Here is a 20,270-nt window from a genome sequence, read left to right on the forward strand (position 1 = left end):
TGTTCAAATAATAGTTAATTGTAGCAATTTTATATCTTTATCTATTATCTATTAATATTCACTAATTAAAATTTAATTCACCCTCTCTCTCTCTCTCTTTGTAATCGTGCTACTCGTGGTTGTGGCTCAGGGTCGTGATTTATAATTATTTAAAAAAATTAAAACATGTTATAATAAAAACATTTAAAGTCAAATAAAAAATCATACAAAGTATTATGAACAAAATTATAATTTAACCAACAAACGCAAGAAAATACACAAAGCCCAAGAAAGTACCTCACACTGAAACACTGCACAAAGGCAAAGACAAGACGATTAATGAAAATAAGTAAAACAATGTTATAAAATAATAATATTCAATAAGAATCATAAATAAGACTAGTTACAATTGGTTAATACCGGGTTTCGATTTAGTAAACATCAGACGCAATTCACCACGCTCGGTAATCTGCAGCCTATAACTTTTCAACCTATTCATAGAAAGTTATAAAACTAATGGCTATAATGACATTACTTTATCAGTTACGTGCGAGTACGGATCACTGGAAAAGCACACAAAAACAACAAGACATAAGAAAAGCTATCCCAGCTTTTCAAAAATTTGATTTAGAGCACGCAGCAATTTGTGTGCCTTTGTTTGTGATACCCCGATGCACTTGCCCCCGAATTTTCGGCGAAGCATGCTTGATTGCATAATTACGTCTTTGTTTATCAACTTGCATAGACTTGTTACCGACATTCCTAAACCGAATCAACTAGTTAGTTTATTAATGCCTATTTAAATGTTTTAATGTTCATCGGAATTTAGCCACCCCCTCTCTTCCCGTGGGTGTCGTAAGAGGCGACTAAGGGATAACAAGGTTCCACAACCACCTTGGAACTTAAGAAGCCGACCGATGGCGGGATAACCATCCAACTGCTGGCTTTGAAATACACAGGCCGAAGACGGGCAGCAGCGTCTTCGGTGCGACAAAGCCAGTACTGCGGTCACCAACCCGCCTGCCCAGCGTGGTGACTATGGGCAAAACACACGAGCTCACGTTATTTTTGGCGTAAACTTGTGGAGGCCTATGTCCAGCAGTGGACTATATAGGCTGTAATGATGAATGTTCATTTACGCTATAATAATAAGATAAACATCCTAGGCGGGTAGACAAAATGCGTTTTCATCAAAATAGATTTTCAAAGTATTTTATAATTAAATTTCTAATTAGGTAGGTATGCCGCAATTGCCGCCTGTCATAACAATAGAATTAAAGAAATGATAATGTTTCTTTAAATTAAAGAAACGATAATGTTTCTTTAAATTAAAGAAAAATCTTTTATACATTGTGTTATAATTTTAGGTCACTGGGGCGTTATTTCGTAATCTTGGGAACTAATGGTGCAACGTCAAAATGCTTTTGTCCATAAATTAGGAAGTTGGGCCTTACAATGTTAAGCCCGAATCCTGTATACCGAAACGATTAATTTGGTTTAAGGCCCGTTCAATTTTAAACATACATTCGAAAATAAGTAGTGCATTAGAAAAAAGGAACGTTTTCGAGTATAGGACTCGGGCTTTAGGCAGTTATTAAGTATTTGTGGTTTGTGATCAAAATTATATAAATTAGTGAAGCTCAGAAATTTTAAAATTTAAAAAATTGTTGAAGTGGTAACCATATACAGGCTACACCTAGATATAACTAATAATTGGTTTATTCTTTGAAAAATAATTAAATAATTGAAATATATTCCTATATTTATATCTTTAAAGTTACGACACTACGAAGTCGACTTAATACTAATTTTTTATTCATTCGAATGTAAAAGGCAAGCCCCTTTGAACATTGCAGATATGTAAAGTTATAAGATCCTTGGTATATTATTGGTTTATAGGAAGTTCGATTTGTTACATCTACATAGTAGTTGATAAGAAAATTTATGTCAAACTTAAAAGGAAAAATAAAAAACATATAAATATAGTTTTTTTGTAATTTTATTTCTATATTCGCTTCAGCCTGTAATATCCCACTACTGGGCATAGGCCTCTTTTCCCATGTAGGAGAAGGATCAGAGCTTAATCCACCACGCTGCTCCAATGCGGGTTGGCGGATATATTCCCTACTATGAGTAACGATCGCTATCAGGTGTACATGATAACAACCGGGACCGACGGCTTAACGTGCTCCCGAGGCACGGTGGGGAGACCCACAAGGACTGCACAAACACCCAGACCACGGCAAACACCTGTATGGCCAATACAAATGCTTGTCATGTGCGGGGGTCGAACCCGCAACCGCCAGCGCAACAGGTACCATTACCATCCATGGCTGGCAGGTACAGCCATTTCTATATTACTAAAACACATATATTACTTCAACCATGGGCGTTGGGTGTATTATCTACTCGTGATCTCGTTTAATTCATGTTTTAATAGAATGAAATAATTTTTATAAGAAATAGTTTAAAAAAATACACAGGCAAGCGGCAATAGAATTTGGAACTGTGGGCTGTTATATTCGTATCGCGACTCCAATACTTGTATAGAGCAAGACTCTGATTAGAAACCTAAATTGTACCTTTTTACCACGTTTTTATTAGCTTGGGTTGTATGTATGTAATGGATTCTTTGAGCATAATTTTCACTAATTTCCAGTAGTTTGATTTATTTGAAACTTTGAATACGTATTAAGGACCGATCCTTACAAATTTAGACGGTATTCGGATCGAAGAACTTGATTGCTCTAAGTTAACAAAAAAAAAAAACCCATGCAACAGTGAAGCTCTGAATTGAATTTTTCTCTTAATAACTTAAATTTTATTATAATTATATTTTGAAGTAATTAATTATGATTGATTGTTTCGATCTTCTACTACTGTAATATAAACTCTTTGTAATTAAAAATTATTTTCTACTTTTTAGTTCGATTAGCTATAAAAGCGTGGTTTTTTAGTTTTTTCAAACTATAATTTATTTTCTTTAATTTGAGAAATAAAACATTCAAACAAAGGATTGTAAAAATAATTAATGTATTTAAACTTCTCAGAATAATAATAATTGTTGAATCATACTCGATAGTGCTTAACAATAAAGATATTATACATTTAATAAATTATGAGTCATTTACTCAATTTTAACTTTGCTTCCAAATCACTTTCTTTTTCAATAGTAATTGTACTGAAGGTTTTTTTCAATAACATATTAATCGCTGCTTCCTCTGTAATTAAAGATAAGATATTAAAAATAAAACTTTAACCTTGAAAAAAACAAATGCTGTATACGAATTCCTCACCTGTCACTTGTATAGCGAGTAATTGGTGAACAATATGCCTAGCGGTAATCTTAAACAAATCCCTATTACTAATTTTTTTCTTTTTATAATACGGCATTAATAGTTTAACTACTAAGCCGGCGACGTCCAATTTTTCCGCTTTCTTTTCTTTATTTTTTTCTTTAATTATGTGTTTAGCTTTACTTTTATCTTTATTTACACATTCTTTTTTTACATCTTTGTGCATTTTAGTATGTTTGATATCATCACTTTTTTTTAGATTATGCTTTTTGTTAGTCTCGTACTTATCTTTAGTCCCGTGCTTAGTAGGAGATTTTAATACTGTAACCGCATTTTTAGAATCACATATTTTAGCATCATCTGGAATTGTTTGATCTATTTCCGGGTCTCGTTTAATTTCGGAGAAATGTTTGAGCTCTTTTAATACTTTATCTGCTTCTAAGCTTAATTTATATGCCTTATCCATAGATGTATCATCACCATATTTATCTTTAGTTTCCGGGAATGCTAATTTACTATCATCATTTGTTAAATCATACGAATTCTTTGATTCAATGTTTTTATCTACGTCATTTTGTTTTCTAATATTATCATGGTTATTTTCAGATTCAGTGTGTAACTGCGTTGTTTTATGATCTACATTATGTGTTGCATCATGAGCAGAATCATTTTGGCTAATAGTTTTTTCATAAACTTTTTCATGACTTTTTTCAGAATGTGTTGACCTTTTATGTTTGTGTTTTCGCCTGGACTTTTCAATTTTTAATTTTTCTGTCTTTTCACTTTCAGATTCTTGAACTAACTTATCTTTGGACTTTTTATATCTTTTTGCATCTCTTAACTCAATTTCACTATCAGACGAGTCTCCAAAAAGATCTTTGATTTTTCTTTTAGCTGTTGGTGTTGATTTCTCAGAAGACATTTGCTTTGTATTTTTTTCAGTTTTATTTACATCTATATCTGAATTTTGTTTAGGAATACCCTGCAAAGTTATATTAATATACAAAGTTTTTGTATTTTGTTTTTTACTGGAATTATGATCTTCTTCTGTTTCAATTTTTATTGTTTTGTCGTTGTCATCGACATTTGAGAAATCATCTGTTTGATCTATCTTAAACGTAGAGTCTCCTTGATCAGGACTGCTATTTTCTGCAATAACAAGCCCTCCATCATCATCACTACCATCAGAGGGTAAACTAGGAGATTCTTCAGACGATTTTGCGGAAAAAAAATTTTGTAATTTAGTTTGTGTTAAAGGGTCTCTTTTAAAAGAGTTTGCTTTACGTTGCGTTTCCTTATCAGCCTTTGAAAGTGACATTCGCTCAGTTTTACATTCTTTTTCACCTAAAACACAAATTTTAATTAATTTACTTACACACATTTTTCACTGTAATAGCAACATATGTTGAGAATATAAAATACATACGACTTTCTAATTCTGATGCAGATATAAAACCGTGATATTTATGAGGATCTCCATATTCTTTTTCGAAGTCCTTCACAAATTCGGCAAGTGAATGTTTCTTTCTCGGTTCAAAAATTTTGAGTTTCGGAAACAGATTATCCTTACAAGATTTAACAGATGATACCTGGAATTGTGTAAAATAAATAACAATGTTCTATTTTTTTATATACACTATTGTACATCACAAATACATTACAAACAAAGCATAAAGATAGTTACAGACTGTGAAGTACAATGGCCATTAATTATATAATAATAATTATGGCCGGAATTAGCCATTTCTTTCAGACAACCCTATTTAACAAACTCAATTTTCATAATATTTATATTAATGTTATTATTTATAATGTGTATAAATAATAACATTAATAAAAATAAGATATATTGCAATATTGTATTGTATGTATTGTAATACAAAATATTTCAATTAGTTAATAAAAAGCCGGCTTACTGCTACTACATTTTCTGTCTTAGTACATGTAAGAAATGTTGAGCATTTGGGTTATCTCAAATAAGTATCTACATGAGTTAAATAGTAAATTATTACTTACCAGTTTAGCCATTGCTCGTCTGTAGAGACTAATGACGGTACTATTTGAAAAGGCATCATACTCCAATTCTATTGCGCACCGTTCGATATCCCGTTCAGATAGATTATTCTCTGGTTCATCAATGCCTTTTAAATTTTTAAGGTTATTTCTTAAAGCATCTGTGAGTAGTGAAAGATAATTCTCTCGTACAGCGACTGTTAAACCATTCACCTATAAAAAAAATTTTTTTTTTTTCGTATAATATTAAATATTTCATTATTATTATTAATTATTTATTATTAAAAATCCAAGCAGTATACTTTTTTTCCAGTACTGTCAGCCGCTTGACATTTTGAGTATTTAGCTGATTCAGCGTCTGCATTTTTATTTCTATCTTTTTCAAGGTTCTTTTTTCTATTTGCAAATTCTTGTAATATGAGAGATTTTGTTTCTTGAGCAACACGGCGACGACTACCGTCACTATCCGAATCATCACTTTTATTTCCGTAGTAAGATTCTGTCTCCCTAAAACATTCAAGATACTTTTATGCCTAGATATCAAATTTTCATAACTTGAGTCGTATATCATGCAATGCGTAATAGTTTAAAAACAACATCTCCATACCGTTTTAACTATTAACCGTTCTCTGCAAGTCTAGTCATGTTTAAATTGTCAAAACATTTTTTATTTTAGTTTAATATTCTATCAGACTGAGACCAGACATAGATCGCTTTATGGTCGTCACCATTGAATGAATTATATGCTTCGTGATTTCATATCTCTAAATCCGAACTTCTAAACTATTATTACTCCCAAGTCATTTTGGAAAATGTTTGTGATGTAATTAAAATATTTCTACAGCAAAGACCACCGTCTTTGTATGATATTGATATGGGTCTAAAAATTATTGATTTTTCAAAAGAAAGTTCAATACTTTTAAATTCGTTTATACAAACTATTTATCTTTGTGATGGTAATAAATAAGTAAACATGTTATATCGACATATACGTTAAACCGATCTATGATCTTGTTCAAATAACTGTCTTAAGATATTTATATTAATATGTACTTAATTACATTTTGCATTGTAGAGTGAAACATATAAGTGTGTCGGCCAGTAAGTGGTGCCAGTGGAGCGCCCGTCGTATTGTGCAGTAAAACATATGAGCAGTAGTCACCTCATCTGGCCCAGACGCCCCTCCCCGTACAGCTCGGAGTAGTCCGCGTGCGAGACCATCCCGCGCGAGCCCAGCGTGGCGCTCATGGCGCGGCGCAGGTGCCGGTCGAGCGCCCGTCGTATTGTGCAGTAAAACATATGAGCAGTAGTCACCTCATCTGGCCCAGACGCCCCTCCCCGTACAGCTCGGAGCAGTCCGCGTGCGAGACCATCCCGCGCGAGCCCAGCGTGGCGCTCATGGCGCGGCGCAGGTGCCGGTCGAGCGCCCGTCGTATTGTGCAGTAAAACATATGAGCAGTAGTCACCTCATCTGGCCCAGACGCCCCTCCCCGTACAGCTCGGAGCAGTCCGCGTGCGAGACCATCCCGCGCGAGCCCAGCGTGGCGCTATTGGCGCGGCGCAGGTGCCGGTCGAGCGCCCGTCGTATTGTGCAGTAAAACATATGAGCAGTAGTCACCTCATCTGGCCCAGACACCCCTCCCCGTACAGCTCGGAGCAGTCCGCGTGCGAGACCATCCCGCGCGAGCCCAGCGTGGCGCTCATGGCGCGGCGCAGGTGCCGGTCGAGCGCCCGTCGTATTGTGCAGTAAAACATATGAGCAGTAGTCACCTCATCTGGCCCAGACGCCCCTCCCCGTACAGCTCGGAGCAGTCCGCGTGCGAGACCATCCCGCGCGAGCCCAGCGTGGCGCTATTGGCGCGGCGCAGGTGCCGGTCGAGCGCCCGTCGTATTGTGCAGTAAAACATATGAGCAGTAGTCACCTCATCTGGCCCAGACGCCCCTCCCCGTACAGCTCGGAGCAGTCCGCGTGCGAGACCATCCCGCGCGAGCCCAGCGTGGCGCTCATGGCGCGGCGCAGGTGCCGGTCGAGCGCCCGTCGTATTGTGCAGTAAAACATATGAGCAGTAGTCACCTCATCTGGCCCAGACGCCCCTCCTCGTACAGCTCGGAGCAGTCCGCGTGCGAGACCATCCCGCGCGAGCCCAGCGTGGCGCTATTGGCGCGGCGCAGGTGCCGGTCGAGCGCCCGTCGTATTGTGCAGTAAAACATATGAGCAGTAGTCACCTCATCTGGCCCAGACGCCCCTCCCCGTACAGCTCGGAGCAGTCCGCGTGCGAGACCATCCCGCGCGAGCCCAGCGTGGCGCTCATGGCGCGGCGCAGGTGCCGGTCGAGCGCCCGTCGTATTGTGCAGTAAAACATATGAGCAGTAGTCACCTCATCTGGCCCAGACGCCCCTCCTCGTACAGCTCGGAGCAGTCCGCGTGCGAGACCATCCCGCGCGAGCCCAGCGTGGCGCTATTGGCGCGGCGCAGGTGCCGGTCGAGCGCCCGTCGTATTGTGCAGTAAAACATATGAGCAGTAGTCACCTCATCTGGCCCAGACGCCCCTCCCCGTACAGCTCGGAGCAGTCCGCGTGCGAGACCATCCCGCGCGAGCCCAGCGTGGCGCTCATGGCGCGGCGCAGGTGCCGGTCGAGCGCCCGTCGTATTGTGCAGTAAAACATATGAGCAGTAGTCACCTCATCTGGCCCAGACGCCCCTCCTCGTACAGCTCGGAGCAGTCCGCGTGCGAGACCATCCCGCGCGAGCCCAGCGTGGCGCTATTGGCGCGGCGCAGGTGCCGGTCGAGCGCCCGTCGTATTGTGCAGTAAAACATATGAGCAGTAGTCACCTCATCTGGCCCAGACGCCCCTCCCCGTACAGCTCGGAGCAGTCCGCGTGCGAGACCATCCCGCGCGAGCCCAGCGTGGCGCTCATGGCGCGGCGCAGGTGCTGGTCGAGCGCGCGCCGCACGCCGCGCTCGTCGGCGCACGCGTCGCAGCGCGACACGCAGCGCGGCACCTCCTCGCCGAAGTAGTCAGCGAACACCTTGTGCCGGCACCTGCGACCAACGCAGACTGTTTCGTAGTTACGCAGAACATTCTTGGTATGTACATACTATTTAAACTTACTGCGGCTGTGTGAACTTGGCACCCGACTTTGGAAAACATGATGTTTTTTGGATTCATTTAAGAGATATTGGTTAGTAGATGATAGTAGTGACAACAACTTTTTTTGTAGTTCTACAAAAAAAAAATTTCGGCACCAAAAATTTTTTTCGGCACCAAAAAATATTGCATACCCCCACATTATTTTTTTTTTTCTATTCTTATAGAGGAACGTTAGTAGATGATTGTAATGCATATGGTTTTGTTTGTAGTAAGCTAGAAAATTAAATTGCGAACAATTATCGTCATAAATTTTACCTCTATAAAATCAATTTGAAAGCCTAAATATTTACAACTACAGGTAAATTGATAGTGAAAAGATTTTCAATTCTAGTTGAATAAAACTTACAGAAAATTGAGGTGAGAGACGCGGAAATACGAAGATATTGATTTTCACATATTCCGTGCGAGCCAATTACCGATGGATGCAATATTTTTTTGGTGCCGAAAAAAAATTTTTTGTACAACTACAAAAAAAGTTGTTGTCACTGCTATCAACTACTAACCAATATCTCTTAAATGAATCCAAAAAACATCATTTTTTCCAAAGTCGGGTACCAAGTTCACACAGCCACTTACTACTTTATGCGAATGAGGTATCTAACCATAATGAAAACCGCCAATATGAACAAGTTTACGAAGACATCGGACAGTTAAGACAAAATTTTAATTTTTTTCTGAAGTCACTTGGAAATATATTTACTAGATTAAAATAAAAAAGATCACCGACTATAAAACTAGCCACTATATAAATACCTTCCAGGTGACCTTTTAACACCTTAAACTACAAACAATTGTAAATATCTAGGCAATAGCCCTAAAATAGAGCAAAAAAATAATGACTCTTACTTCACTTCCTCACAGTATTTGACCATAATTTCGAAACTCTTGTAGGCGTTTTTACACCTCTGCTTCTGTTCTGGAGTCTTGGAGCGACCTATCTCAGACTTCAATAAAAAGTCTACCGCATTTCGTTCACTTCGACAGTAGTAAATACGACAAAAAGCTGGTTTGCCATCTCTCCCAGCTCTTCCCGACTCCTGATAAAAAATTAGTGATGACAAAGTTAATAATATCAGTAGAAGTTTTAATAATTTATATATCATAACTAGCTGACCTGACGAACCTCGTATCTAATAATTACATATATCAAAAGAAAATATAGCCTATCTTTCAATTAGGATCAAACTGCACACGGTGTGCAAATTTGATCACAATTGGTCAAGTTGTTTAGGAGTCCATCGCGGAAAAACAACGTGACGCATCATTTACATTAAAAGTCGCTATATGGACTGTTTTGTATACTAATATTGAATAAGTCGGTGAAAAAGTCTTTTCGTATTTTCTAGTAAAAGTCAGCAAAATAAAATTCTTTTTTTTTTTGTATAATTTGTAACTGGCTGGTTTTGATATTATGAGGAAATTTTAAAAATGAAATTAAAAAGTACTAACAAAACGTCACTTTTCATTTGTTTTTCTGTCTGCCGAGAAGGGTGAAACCAACGAAGAAATTCGGTAGTTTAAAGGTTTACTTTTTAAAAAGGAAAAATGCTACTTAAGCCGCAAAATTTTCTTGTAATGTTTATAGACCTAATGCAGTGTCAGTAAAAGTAGCACAAAATTGGTTTAAACGTTTTCAATCAGGAAAATTTTATGTCAAATATTGCATTTCGTTACTTGAAAAAGTAGAGACATTCGAGGTGTTACGATATAGCTGAAGATCTGGGAATTGACCATAAAACAGTTTCCACCCATTTGCAAAAGGTTGGCTATACAAAAAAGCTTGATATATGGGTGCCACATGAACTCACTGAAAGAAACCTAATGGACTGTGTACTCGTTTGCGATTCTCTGTTAAGATGTAATTATATCGAACCATTTATTTTTAAAGATATTGATCACTGGTGACGAAAAGTGGATTACCTAGGATAAGAATGTACGAAAGAGATCGTAGTCAAAGGTCGATCAAGCTGCACCGAATATCGCGAAACCAGGGTTAACACGCAATAAGGTGATGTTGAGTGTATGGAGGGATTGGAATGGCTTCATTCATTATGAGCTTTTACTGCGGAGCAAAACTATCGATTCGGATTTCTACTATCAACGGCTGATGATAGTTAAGAAAGAACTGAGAGTAAGCGGAATTGATCAATAGAAAATCTGCGGTCTTTCATCACGACAACTCCCGACCACATACGTATTTAGTCACTCCACAAAAAAATGAGAGAGTTTGAATGGAAAGTATTAAGAGCCATTTCACAATTTTACGCTCTGCAAGTTTAGGTAAATTTGGTCGCATCGCGCGAATCGTACGAGCCGCGCGATCTTTGTGCTAGTAAGTATAGTGTGACAACCAAAAGACCATCTTGATCATTTTCTATTGTATAATAAAAATTAATAACTTGGTATAAAATGTTTTTTACATAATTAATTTGTTAAAAATTTCAAGTATGTTATATAACAACAGTCAATAAATTTAAAATAAAAATAAAAAATCAATTTTATGAAACAATTTTTTTTAAATTGATTTAGTTTTTTCAGTTTACGAATGAATCTAATATTTACGATATGAATAAAATAGCATTTTATGACATCGACACCGACAAACATATTAATTAACAAATAACAAGACAAACAGATTGCAATGCCTATTTGTATTGATAGTGTGAGAAAAGAAAATTAAATTATACATTTGTTTACAGAAATTATCATTATATTATTTTACAGTCATTTTCGTAATATGTTTATTTTATTTATATTTTATTATGAAAGTATCAAATGCTTTTTATCCGCTATAACAACATGCGCTTGGCGCGTGTTAGCGAAAGAGACGGCTGCGCAGAATTTGGCGTGGACCTTACCTCTAAGAGCGCTAGCGCTCGACTGATTTACCGGGCTTGATTATTTAACTAGCTGACCCGGCGAACTTCGTATCGCCTAACAGTGATTTTTAAGTATTATCACAAATCTTTTGTATGGGAGTATAGAAAAGTGTTGTTTTTAGACTTTTTCAGGAAATTTTAAATTTTTTTTTTTTAATTTTTCTCTCCGCAAGAACCATCCTCGTACTTCAAGGAATATTTAAAAAAAAGAATTAGCGAAATCGGTCCAACCGTTCTCGAGTTTTGCGCTTAGCAACACATTCAGCGACTCATTTTTATATTATAAGAAGATATAAAATGTATTAAAAATAATTACATCTTTTAATTTTTTTTTTTTTTTTTTTGTATTCCTTAATGATGTAAGGTTACTTTGATGAAGATAGTTCGTTAAAATTTCTTAGTTTTCTAAGAGAAATATCGCTTTTAAAATTGTACTTATTTGGAAAATATTCGTAACTTTAAATTTTTTTTATCGTTTAATAAAGATACAAATGGAATAAAAATCTATGATAGTGTGCAACAAAATTATATTCCACATATTATGATATTTTTTTTAAATGGTTTCAACGTAGAGGTTATTGAAAAGTAGGACTTCAAAGTATACATTGCGACCGTTTACCTAGGGAGGAGGCTGATGAAAAGGTTAATAATTTTATACACATAATATAAATCAAAATTCTGATCCGACTATGGACTACAACAAAGGTTGCTTTATTATATTTCAAGAATATAAATTACATTATTGCATCCAACACTGAGATTAACGACGTCTTAATATTACAATTTCGCGGATTGTTACCGATTTTTGTGAAATGGCTCTTAATGCATTCACTATATAGCCGCGATCATGTACCCTCAGATTTCCATCTGTTTCATATAATTTATTAGGTAGTGTTAAGTTAGCACCAGGAACTATTTGTCGCGGTTTTTTAATGAGAAGTCCCAAAATTTGTATAGTAAAGGACTCCTGTCACTACCTACGAGATGGCAGCAAGTTATCGAACAATATCTTAGATAATAGTACAGTCAATGTAAATAAATTTTATAAAATCACCTTGAATTTCTTAGTAAAATACGAAGGATGTTTTCCCGACCTAATAAATATATCTATCTATATGTCGTGGAAAAACAATAATTTTAATTAAAGTAGCTGTATTGATTATAGTAGTAATGGGTAAACGCGGTGACGTCATTTGTTGTTGAAGTCACGTGGACAGAGTCGTGTTTGGAGTAGGGTGACTGTAAAAACACTTGCGCTTTCGTAGGCAATAAGAAAGGAATTTATAAACAACAACAGATCGTTCGATAGTCAACTACCCTCGCTCATTATATTACTCGAATTATTCTGACGTGTATAAAACGAACGGTGCAACCGCGGCTAAGTCAGTCTTAGCTCTGGCTTGGCACAATGCACTTGTTGTATCCTGCTAGTAGCTTAACCTAGACTCTTTTAATAATTAATTTGTGCAAACGAATTAATTGTTACATATTAGGGCGGACAACTCGAGCAGTGAAGGTGAGCATTGATACGTATCTGAAAGGGAGCCTCCTTAAACCTACATCTGGGTCGCAAGTCCTAGGCACTGCTCTGAGTTACTCCCTCTGCCACACGATGGACTCGACACCCGCATGATGAAACCATCGAATGCTAAGAAGTTAGTCTCCGCCCCGTTAACTAATAACCACCCCGCGTTAAGTGATTCCTGTATCATAATAAATTGGCGATATAATAAGCCCACAGTAGACCGAGTAGACCGAGTACTCCGAGACGATGAGAGAGAGAAATATACCTTCATTTCCGACATATACAAATAAATAAATTGAAGTGTCTGTTTGTAATATTAAAATAGCCGCTTTTTTAAATGCATATGTATGTTTACACGGTACATATACCAAAATAACATTTTTTTACAATTTTTATCTGTCTGTCTGTGTCTGTTTGTTCCAGCTAATCTCTAAAACGGCTGAACCGATTTTGACGGAATTTTCACTGGCAGCTGATAGCTGATGTAACAACGAGTAACTTAAGCTACTTTTATTTCAGAATTTTATTTATTTATTAACAATGACTTTTTTATTAAATTCCACGCGGATGAAGTCGCGGGCACAGCTAGTTGCTTTTTTTTGTAATTAAGCCATAAAACAAAACTTGTAACAAACCTGATAATAAGCTGCAACATTTTGTGGCAAGCCCCAATGCACTACAACACGTACAGTTGCCTTGTCAACTCCCATTCCAAACGAAACAGTAGCACAAACGCATGGGCACTCCCCATTCGACCATTGCTCTTGAACTGATATACGGTCTGAAGTTTTTAATCCTTAAAAAATGGGTGCTAATTAAACAGACTTTTTAATAAAATTATTTGCCTCTAAAAATCTACATTGTCTTGTAATTTAATAAGTCAGCCACAAATAACGAGCGTCTGAATGATACTATCTTAGCCACTGGTTATCTTCTATGTAAGCCACTCTAAATACATCTCAGCATGGTGGTTATTTTTTAGTATCTAAATTTGTAACATTCATTCAAGCAATAAACTTCCAAAATATTAGTATATGATATCAAATAAGATATTTTATTAGCTTCATATTCTTAATTCAATATGTTTAAAATGAAACTCGTCCCACTTTAATTGATCGTCAAAATTTAGCTAAAATTGTCATCAAATAGTAAATTATGGCCACTAATATTACCCATAACCTATTGAGGGGAGACAAAATAAAATACCTTATTTTTGAAAAATCAATTTGTGTATTGAAATATCGTTCCGTGACAACTCTGGCGCTTCGGAAAGTGCAGCCCCTTCGCCCTTACGTCACAAAACGCAGACACCCACGCTCGCCCGGATTTCTACGTGATGTTACAGCGGGCGGAAGCTGCCCTTCCTCCGCACCTCCAGCTTCTAAAGAACACTCTAGGGGTAGGGCAAAAAGACTACGTGGAGTTGGGGTAAGCTGACCATTTTCAGGCATAAGTATTGACTTGGACATTGGTCCGTTAAATTTCTCCCAAATTAAAAAAATGGACCATTGCGTTTGTTGCGAGCGCGTGTTTACGATTGTTTTTTAACGCAAGAGTGAAGGGCTTCCGTAGCGCCGGAGATGTCACGGAACGAAGTTATGCCGATAAGCGGTCTAAGTTTGAGCTTAGGTCTATGGGATTTCTTTTCTATTTTAAAAATGGTGCATTACCTTGTATTGCGAGTGGTATGGGGGAGTATGGTGGAAACTATTTAGTTACAGATGAAACAAAATAATTGAAATACGAACGAACGACAATAAATGACTAACTCGTCGTCAGTACGTGAATCGAATGGGACTCTCTGATTGATGCAAATGGCTGGTCGCTGTCATCTCGCACGCTCGCACCAAATTTTGCATTGGCCATTTTCACGATAAAAGAATATAGTGTATTATTTTACATGTTAAGTTATAATAAATGATACTGTCTATGATAGCTTGAATTATATTTTTTGAGGACCTTGTGTTGAAAGTTAGCTGTAAAACGTAAAATGGTGATAAGATGTCAAATTCGTGGCTGAGAAGTAAATTAGGTGGCAAATATAAATAAGAAGGACAAGTAAAAATAATTATCAATCTTTACTTGACGCTTTATATAGAATGTTTAGTTGGCGTTGAAAAAAAGACGAATTAGTTTATTAGAGGCTATCTTGTTTAACCGTTGCTTAGTTATAAAATGAGATGTTAGCTCACGTGGCCAATAAAGAAATCTGTGGCTAGACTTATTATTGCCCTAAAAAATAAACATGAAAAACTACATTTTGTTTTTAAAATTCATAAAAAAAGAAATAAAAAACATATATATTAGTTCTGTTCAACATACCGCCATGATAAGCTAATGATTTAAAACCTCTTTTTGTTAACATGCTAGATATATCTTCAGTCTGTTCTCGTGTTCGGCAATATATAATAGCAGCACTCTTGTCTTTCTAAAACCACAAGCACATATATTAATATTACATTTTACATTTTATATAAAAATATTGGTCATTCCAAGTCTGTCCACATCAAATTTTAGTTTATATTCCATTAGTACATTTTTATATCTATAATCTATAATAATATATATAAAAGCGAAAGGTCACTCACTCATCACGAAATCTCCAAAACTATAACACCTACAAACTTAAAGTTTGGCAGGTAGGCTCCTTATAGGACGTAGACATCCGCTAAGAACGGATTTTACGAAACTCGACCCCTAAGGGGGTAAAACGGGGTTGTAAGTTTATATGAAAGTCCTATATTTTTGAAGTAAGAGACTTGAAATTTAAAATGTATGCTCTATAGATGATGACAAGGTGTCCAAATAATGTATCTTTAGAAATCAACTCCCTTTTGGGGTAAAACGGGGGATGGTAGGTTGACTCCCTCATCATGAAATCTCCGAAACTATAACACCTACAATCTTGAAATTTAGCAGGAAGGCTCCTTATAGGACGTAGACATTTGTTAAGGACGGATTTTACGAAATTCAACCCCTAAGGGGGTAAAACGGGGGTTGGAAGTTTGTGTGAAAGTCCCATGTTTTTGAAGTAAGAACCTTGAAATTTAAAATGTATGCCTTATAGATGATGAGAAGGTGTCCAAATAATGTATCTTTAAAAATCAAATCCTTTTTGATGTTAAAATGGGGGATGATAGGTTTACTCACTCATCACGAAATCTCTGAAATTATAACACCTACAAACTTGAAATTTAGCAGATAGGCTCCTTATAGGGTGTAGACATTCGCTAAGAACGGATTTTACGTAATTCGACCCCTAAGGGGGTACAACGAGGGTTGGAAGTGTGTATGAAAGTCCTATGTTTTTGAAGTAAGAGACTTGAAATTTAAAATGTAAGCTCTATAGATGGTAAAAAGGTGTCCAAATAATGTATCTTTAGAAATCAACTCCTTTTTGGGGTTAAAACGGGGGATGGTAGGTTGACTCCCTCATCACGAAATTTCAGAAACTATTACACCTACAAACTTGAATTTGGGCAGGTAGGTTCCTTATAGGGCATAGACGTCCGCTAAGAACGGATTTTACGATATTCCACCGCTAGGGGGGTTTAATTGGGGTTGATAGTTTGTATGAAACATACACAGCCTGAAAATAAAACTAAAAATGTGGTGTATAGAGAGGTTTTATAAAAATAACTATTAAATTATAATAAATTGTGCCTTTTAAAAAGCTACTCAGTTTGATAAGCATTTCAAGTGACTGAAATAAAAAAATAATTTACGTTAAACATCTTGATAGTAATGCATATCTTCATAACCATGCGGACGTAGTCGCGGGCAACAGTTAGTGTATTATAAAATAAAGTTTCCAAAAGTGTATCTAATCGATTCGCTCAAAATCTACTGAGCGGATTTTCATGCGGTTTTACCATTGGAGAGAGGGGTCCACCATTGGCAAGAGGAAGGTTTACGGAACGGCTAAACCGATTTTGATGAGAGTTTCACTGGAAGTTTGCCGGGAAAACTTTGTGACAAACTAATTTCAACGCGGGCGAAGCCGCGGGCACAGCTAGTATATATATAAAGTTATGTCCACAGGCTTATAGTGCCCGTGCTTTTGTTATTCCGATTTTTAGTTTTATTACTGATCGTTTACTTGTTACACTACTGCAGCTTACATTACGAGAACAAATTATTCTATCTTAGTATCCCTAATGCAGACGTGAGTCCACCGACCAAAATTATGCTAAACTTAATTGATATCTTACATGCAAAAAGACATAGAATTATATTATTATTATTATTATTAATTTAATAATAATTAGTATATATTTAACCCCATATTACATTGTCAAAGCTGCAGTGTATTATCTGTATAAAATTACAGTTGACTAACATCAAAAAATTAGCACAAATTTATAGCGAGAACCATATTTTCCTATCATTAGATGTATAACGTAGTTTAATTTACAAAAAACCTAATCATGTATGTCAGTTAAGAATTAAAAAATTTGAAGTTACGTCCTTTTAAAATTTCTACAGTTATGGATTATTATCGGAACATATTAATGTTGAGACACTTATCAGCAGTAGCACAATGAAATTATGACAAAAGATATTGAACTTAATTTGTCATTAACAGTTCATAAAAACTTAGGTGTAAGAAAATAATAGATAATAATTAAACATGTGAACAAAAGAGATTACATTAAAAGTTTGGTGAATCATATAACTTACTGCTTTAACATTGTCATCATCTTTTAAATGTTTCTTTAAAAAGTCAACCAAATCTCCTATCTCATCTTGAATACAATTTTGAAACACAACATCATAATAGAGATTCCTTCTAAAACTTGGAGTTTTATACTGCGCTACTGGTTGCAAAAACTTAAGATTTGACATTATGTCTTTAGTTACTTCTGCACTTGCAGTAGCAGTTAAAGCAACCCATGGTATGCTCTTAAATTTCTCTCTTAAATCGCCCAATTTTAAATAATCCGGACGAAAATCATGGCCCCACTCACTGACACAGTGAGCCTCGTCTACCACTATGTATGAAACTTTTTTGTACTTGACTAGATGCTCTATAAGAGCTTTGAAAGTTCCTGTAGCTGCTTGCTCTGGTGTAACATATAAAAATCTTGTATTTGGCTTCATACTGCGAAGATCATTTAAGACTCTTTCCCTATCCTTTGTTGACATTTTAGAATTAATGGATTCTGCAGGTATTTTAAGTTTTGTTAAGTGGTCAATCTGATCCTTTATTAAAGCTAGAAGAGGGGAAAAAACAATGGCAATTTTGTTGTCCTGTAACATAGCTGGCAATTGGAAGCAAAGGGACTTCCCTGAGCCAGTAGGCATTGAAACATACACATCATGGACACCTGAAAATAAAAAGAAGTTTTTAAAAACTTTCTCTTGTATAACTCATATAAATACAAGAATGACTACAAAAATATATATAAAAAAAAAATGGTATAGATAGTTTAAATTGTACTTTATGTTTTAAACCTGCTTATATGCAGCTTTAAGACATATTGTATAGACTCAGCTGTAAGATTTAAAGCAATACAAATAAAAGACATTTTTGGAACGAAGTTCCTTTTTGTAAAAAGATTGATCGTCATAACAAGAATATTTTTACACACCTTTTGCTTACAAACAGAAAAAAAGTACTTAAAAATTGATATACATCATATAAATAACACAAAATCTACTATAGATAAGAACTGATAACTAAGCTAAATTATTTTCACTTAACAACAAAAAAATAACTGAGGTAGAGCGCAGCAGAAAATTTCCTGCTCAAAAAATGGAGCAGCCTGACTTGTGTAGTACCTCGACCTTACAGAACATCACAGCTACATGTTTTCAAACAATTTTAGAAGATTTTTGGGGATAGGTGTTGCAGACGTCTATAAGCTACGGTAATCGCTTACCATCAGGTGAGCCGTACGCTTGTTTGCCAATCTAATTATATAAAAAAAATCCCTAAATTATATATATAACAGTTTGTATACTCATTTTCCTCTATTAGTAGCGTAAACTACTTAGTTGACTAATACATTGAAATATTCAAAATATATTTTTAAGTGCAAGACACATTCTACTGCATAATCTTAATTGTTAAAAATAGTATCTCCTTAAAATAAGTATAATAGTTATATTAACACTAAGAGTAACTAAAATTAAGCATTTACCTCGAGCAATTGCTCTTACAGCTCTCTCTTGAAGTTCACTTTTGAACTTTCTGTAACCAAAACATTGTACTAATTTTTCTGTTACGTTATCCATTATGAAGTTTCAATAACTGTCATTTAACAGAAGTATATTTATAGAGTTTCATCTCAATAATCACATTAAATATACGTAAGTTATTAAAATCCCGTAAACAAATTATGAACAAAATATTAAAATTAAAACAACCTAAAAATAAAAGTACTATTTGATTGACATTTTGAATATAGTTTCAAATGTCATAGGGATGCTGATATTTTCATTGAAAAATTCAAAACAAATGCGTTAATGCATATTCAGAAAATTAACGATGCATCAAATGATGTGATGATATATACGATTTATCGATGGATTTTTATATTTTAGTAATTAGATGGGCAAACCACAATTGAACTTGCAAATTAGTCTATTTTAAGATTCATATCGGTTTTCACTATCTGGTTTACAGTTGTTGCTTTAAAAGTATATGCACTTATAGCCAATCGTTATCAAAATTGATAAAAAACAATGAAATATGTCGTTTTTAAATACGCAGCTTTAACAAAATAATAGTGGTGTTTTATTTTTACTAGTACGATATAAATATTGAAAAAAAATCGATATATTTTGTAAATATATGTAAATGCTCATCTCTAAACGAATAAAAAGTGCGAAAGTTAAAAACTAAAACCAGACCAGACTGTGACAAAAAAAGATTTTAATATCAGTCTCTCAATTACGAATGGTGCCAATCGAAAAATATTATGATATTTTTGGATTGCCATCATTCATAGCTGAGAGATACTGACGTTTTAACTAAACGTCTGCTTAGATTAGAATGACTTCTCCTCTCTTCTGCTTAGATTAGATATTGACGTCTGAGTCTGAACGAGGGAGCCTCTCAGAGGCGCCGGCGGAATCGTGGAAATGCTTAGCGACCACGCTTTTATTCCGTGCGAATTGGACATATCCTCCAGCTCCTCCGGGCTGGAGGCATCCGTTAGGGATTTCCCCTGTGTCAATAAAAAGGTGTTGATTTTTCTGACGGTGTGCGTACTTATCGTAAAAAATTACTTTCATCATTTTTTGAAGTATAACTTCAATCATTAATAAATAGAACTTAATGAAATTTGGTTTTGAGTCTTATGCAGGGCATCGTAGATTCTATTCTCGGTTAATGAGGCTCATATATTTGTCCTGTGTCTGGATGTTCTATTTAATATCTATCTATTTATTAAGCATGTCAGTTATCCGTTACCTCATTCA

At 35.8% G+C, this 20,270-nt stretch overlaps 1 protein-coding gene across 1 annotated transcript; it reads right to left on the minus strand.

Annotated features, from left to right (window-relative positions):
* Nucleotides 1–2,995: 2,995 nt before the first annotated feature.
* On the minus strand, nt 2,996–19,082 carry LOC123655715 (ATP-dependent DNA helicase Q5-like). Its single transcript, XM_045591469.1, has 11 exons — nt 18,989–19,082; nt 17,526–18,172; nt 15,168–15,273; nt 13,481–13,641; nt 9,288–9,478; nt 8,123–8,332; nt 5,591–5,795; nt 5,292–5,501; nt 4,705–4,864; nt 3,276–4,619; nt 2,996–3,200 (listed from the first exon to the last, which is right to left on the minus strand). Exons 1-11 carry the CDS (start codon nt 19,080–19,082, stop codon nt 3,103–3,105), a joined length of 3,426 nt encoding a protein of 1,141 aa, XP_045447425.1. The 3' UTR covers nt 2,996–3,102.
* Between the last annotated feature and the right edge of the window lie 1,188 nt (nt 19,083–20,270).

This window comes from Melitaea cinxia, chromosome 8 (genome assembly GCF_905220565.1).
Source record: "Melitaea cinxia chromosome 8, ilMelCinx1.1, whole genome shotgun sequence".
Taxonomy (NCBI): domain Eukaryota; kingdom Metazoa; phylum Arthropoda; class Insecta; order Lepidoptera; family Nymphalidae; genus Melitaea; species Melitaea cinxia.

Bases quoted from the DNA above. Each gene is read 5' to 3' on its own strand.
- LOC123655715 (XM_045591469.1), bottom strand. From the start codon at position 19,082: ATGGATAACGTAACAGAAAAATTAGTACAATGTTTTGGTTACAGAAAG. The intron at 15,274-17,525 runs GTAAGTTATATG...TTGTGGTTTTAG, and splicing joins ATGATGACAATGTTAAAGCA to AAAGACAAGAGTGCTGCTAT. The intron at 4,865-5,291 runs GTAAGTAATAAT...ACACAATTCCAG, and splicing joins GACGAGCAATGGCTAAACTG to GTATCATCTGTTAAATCTTG.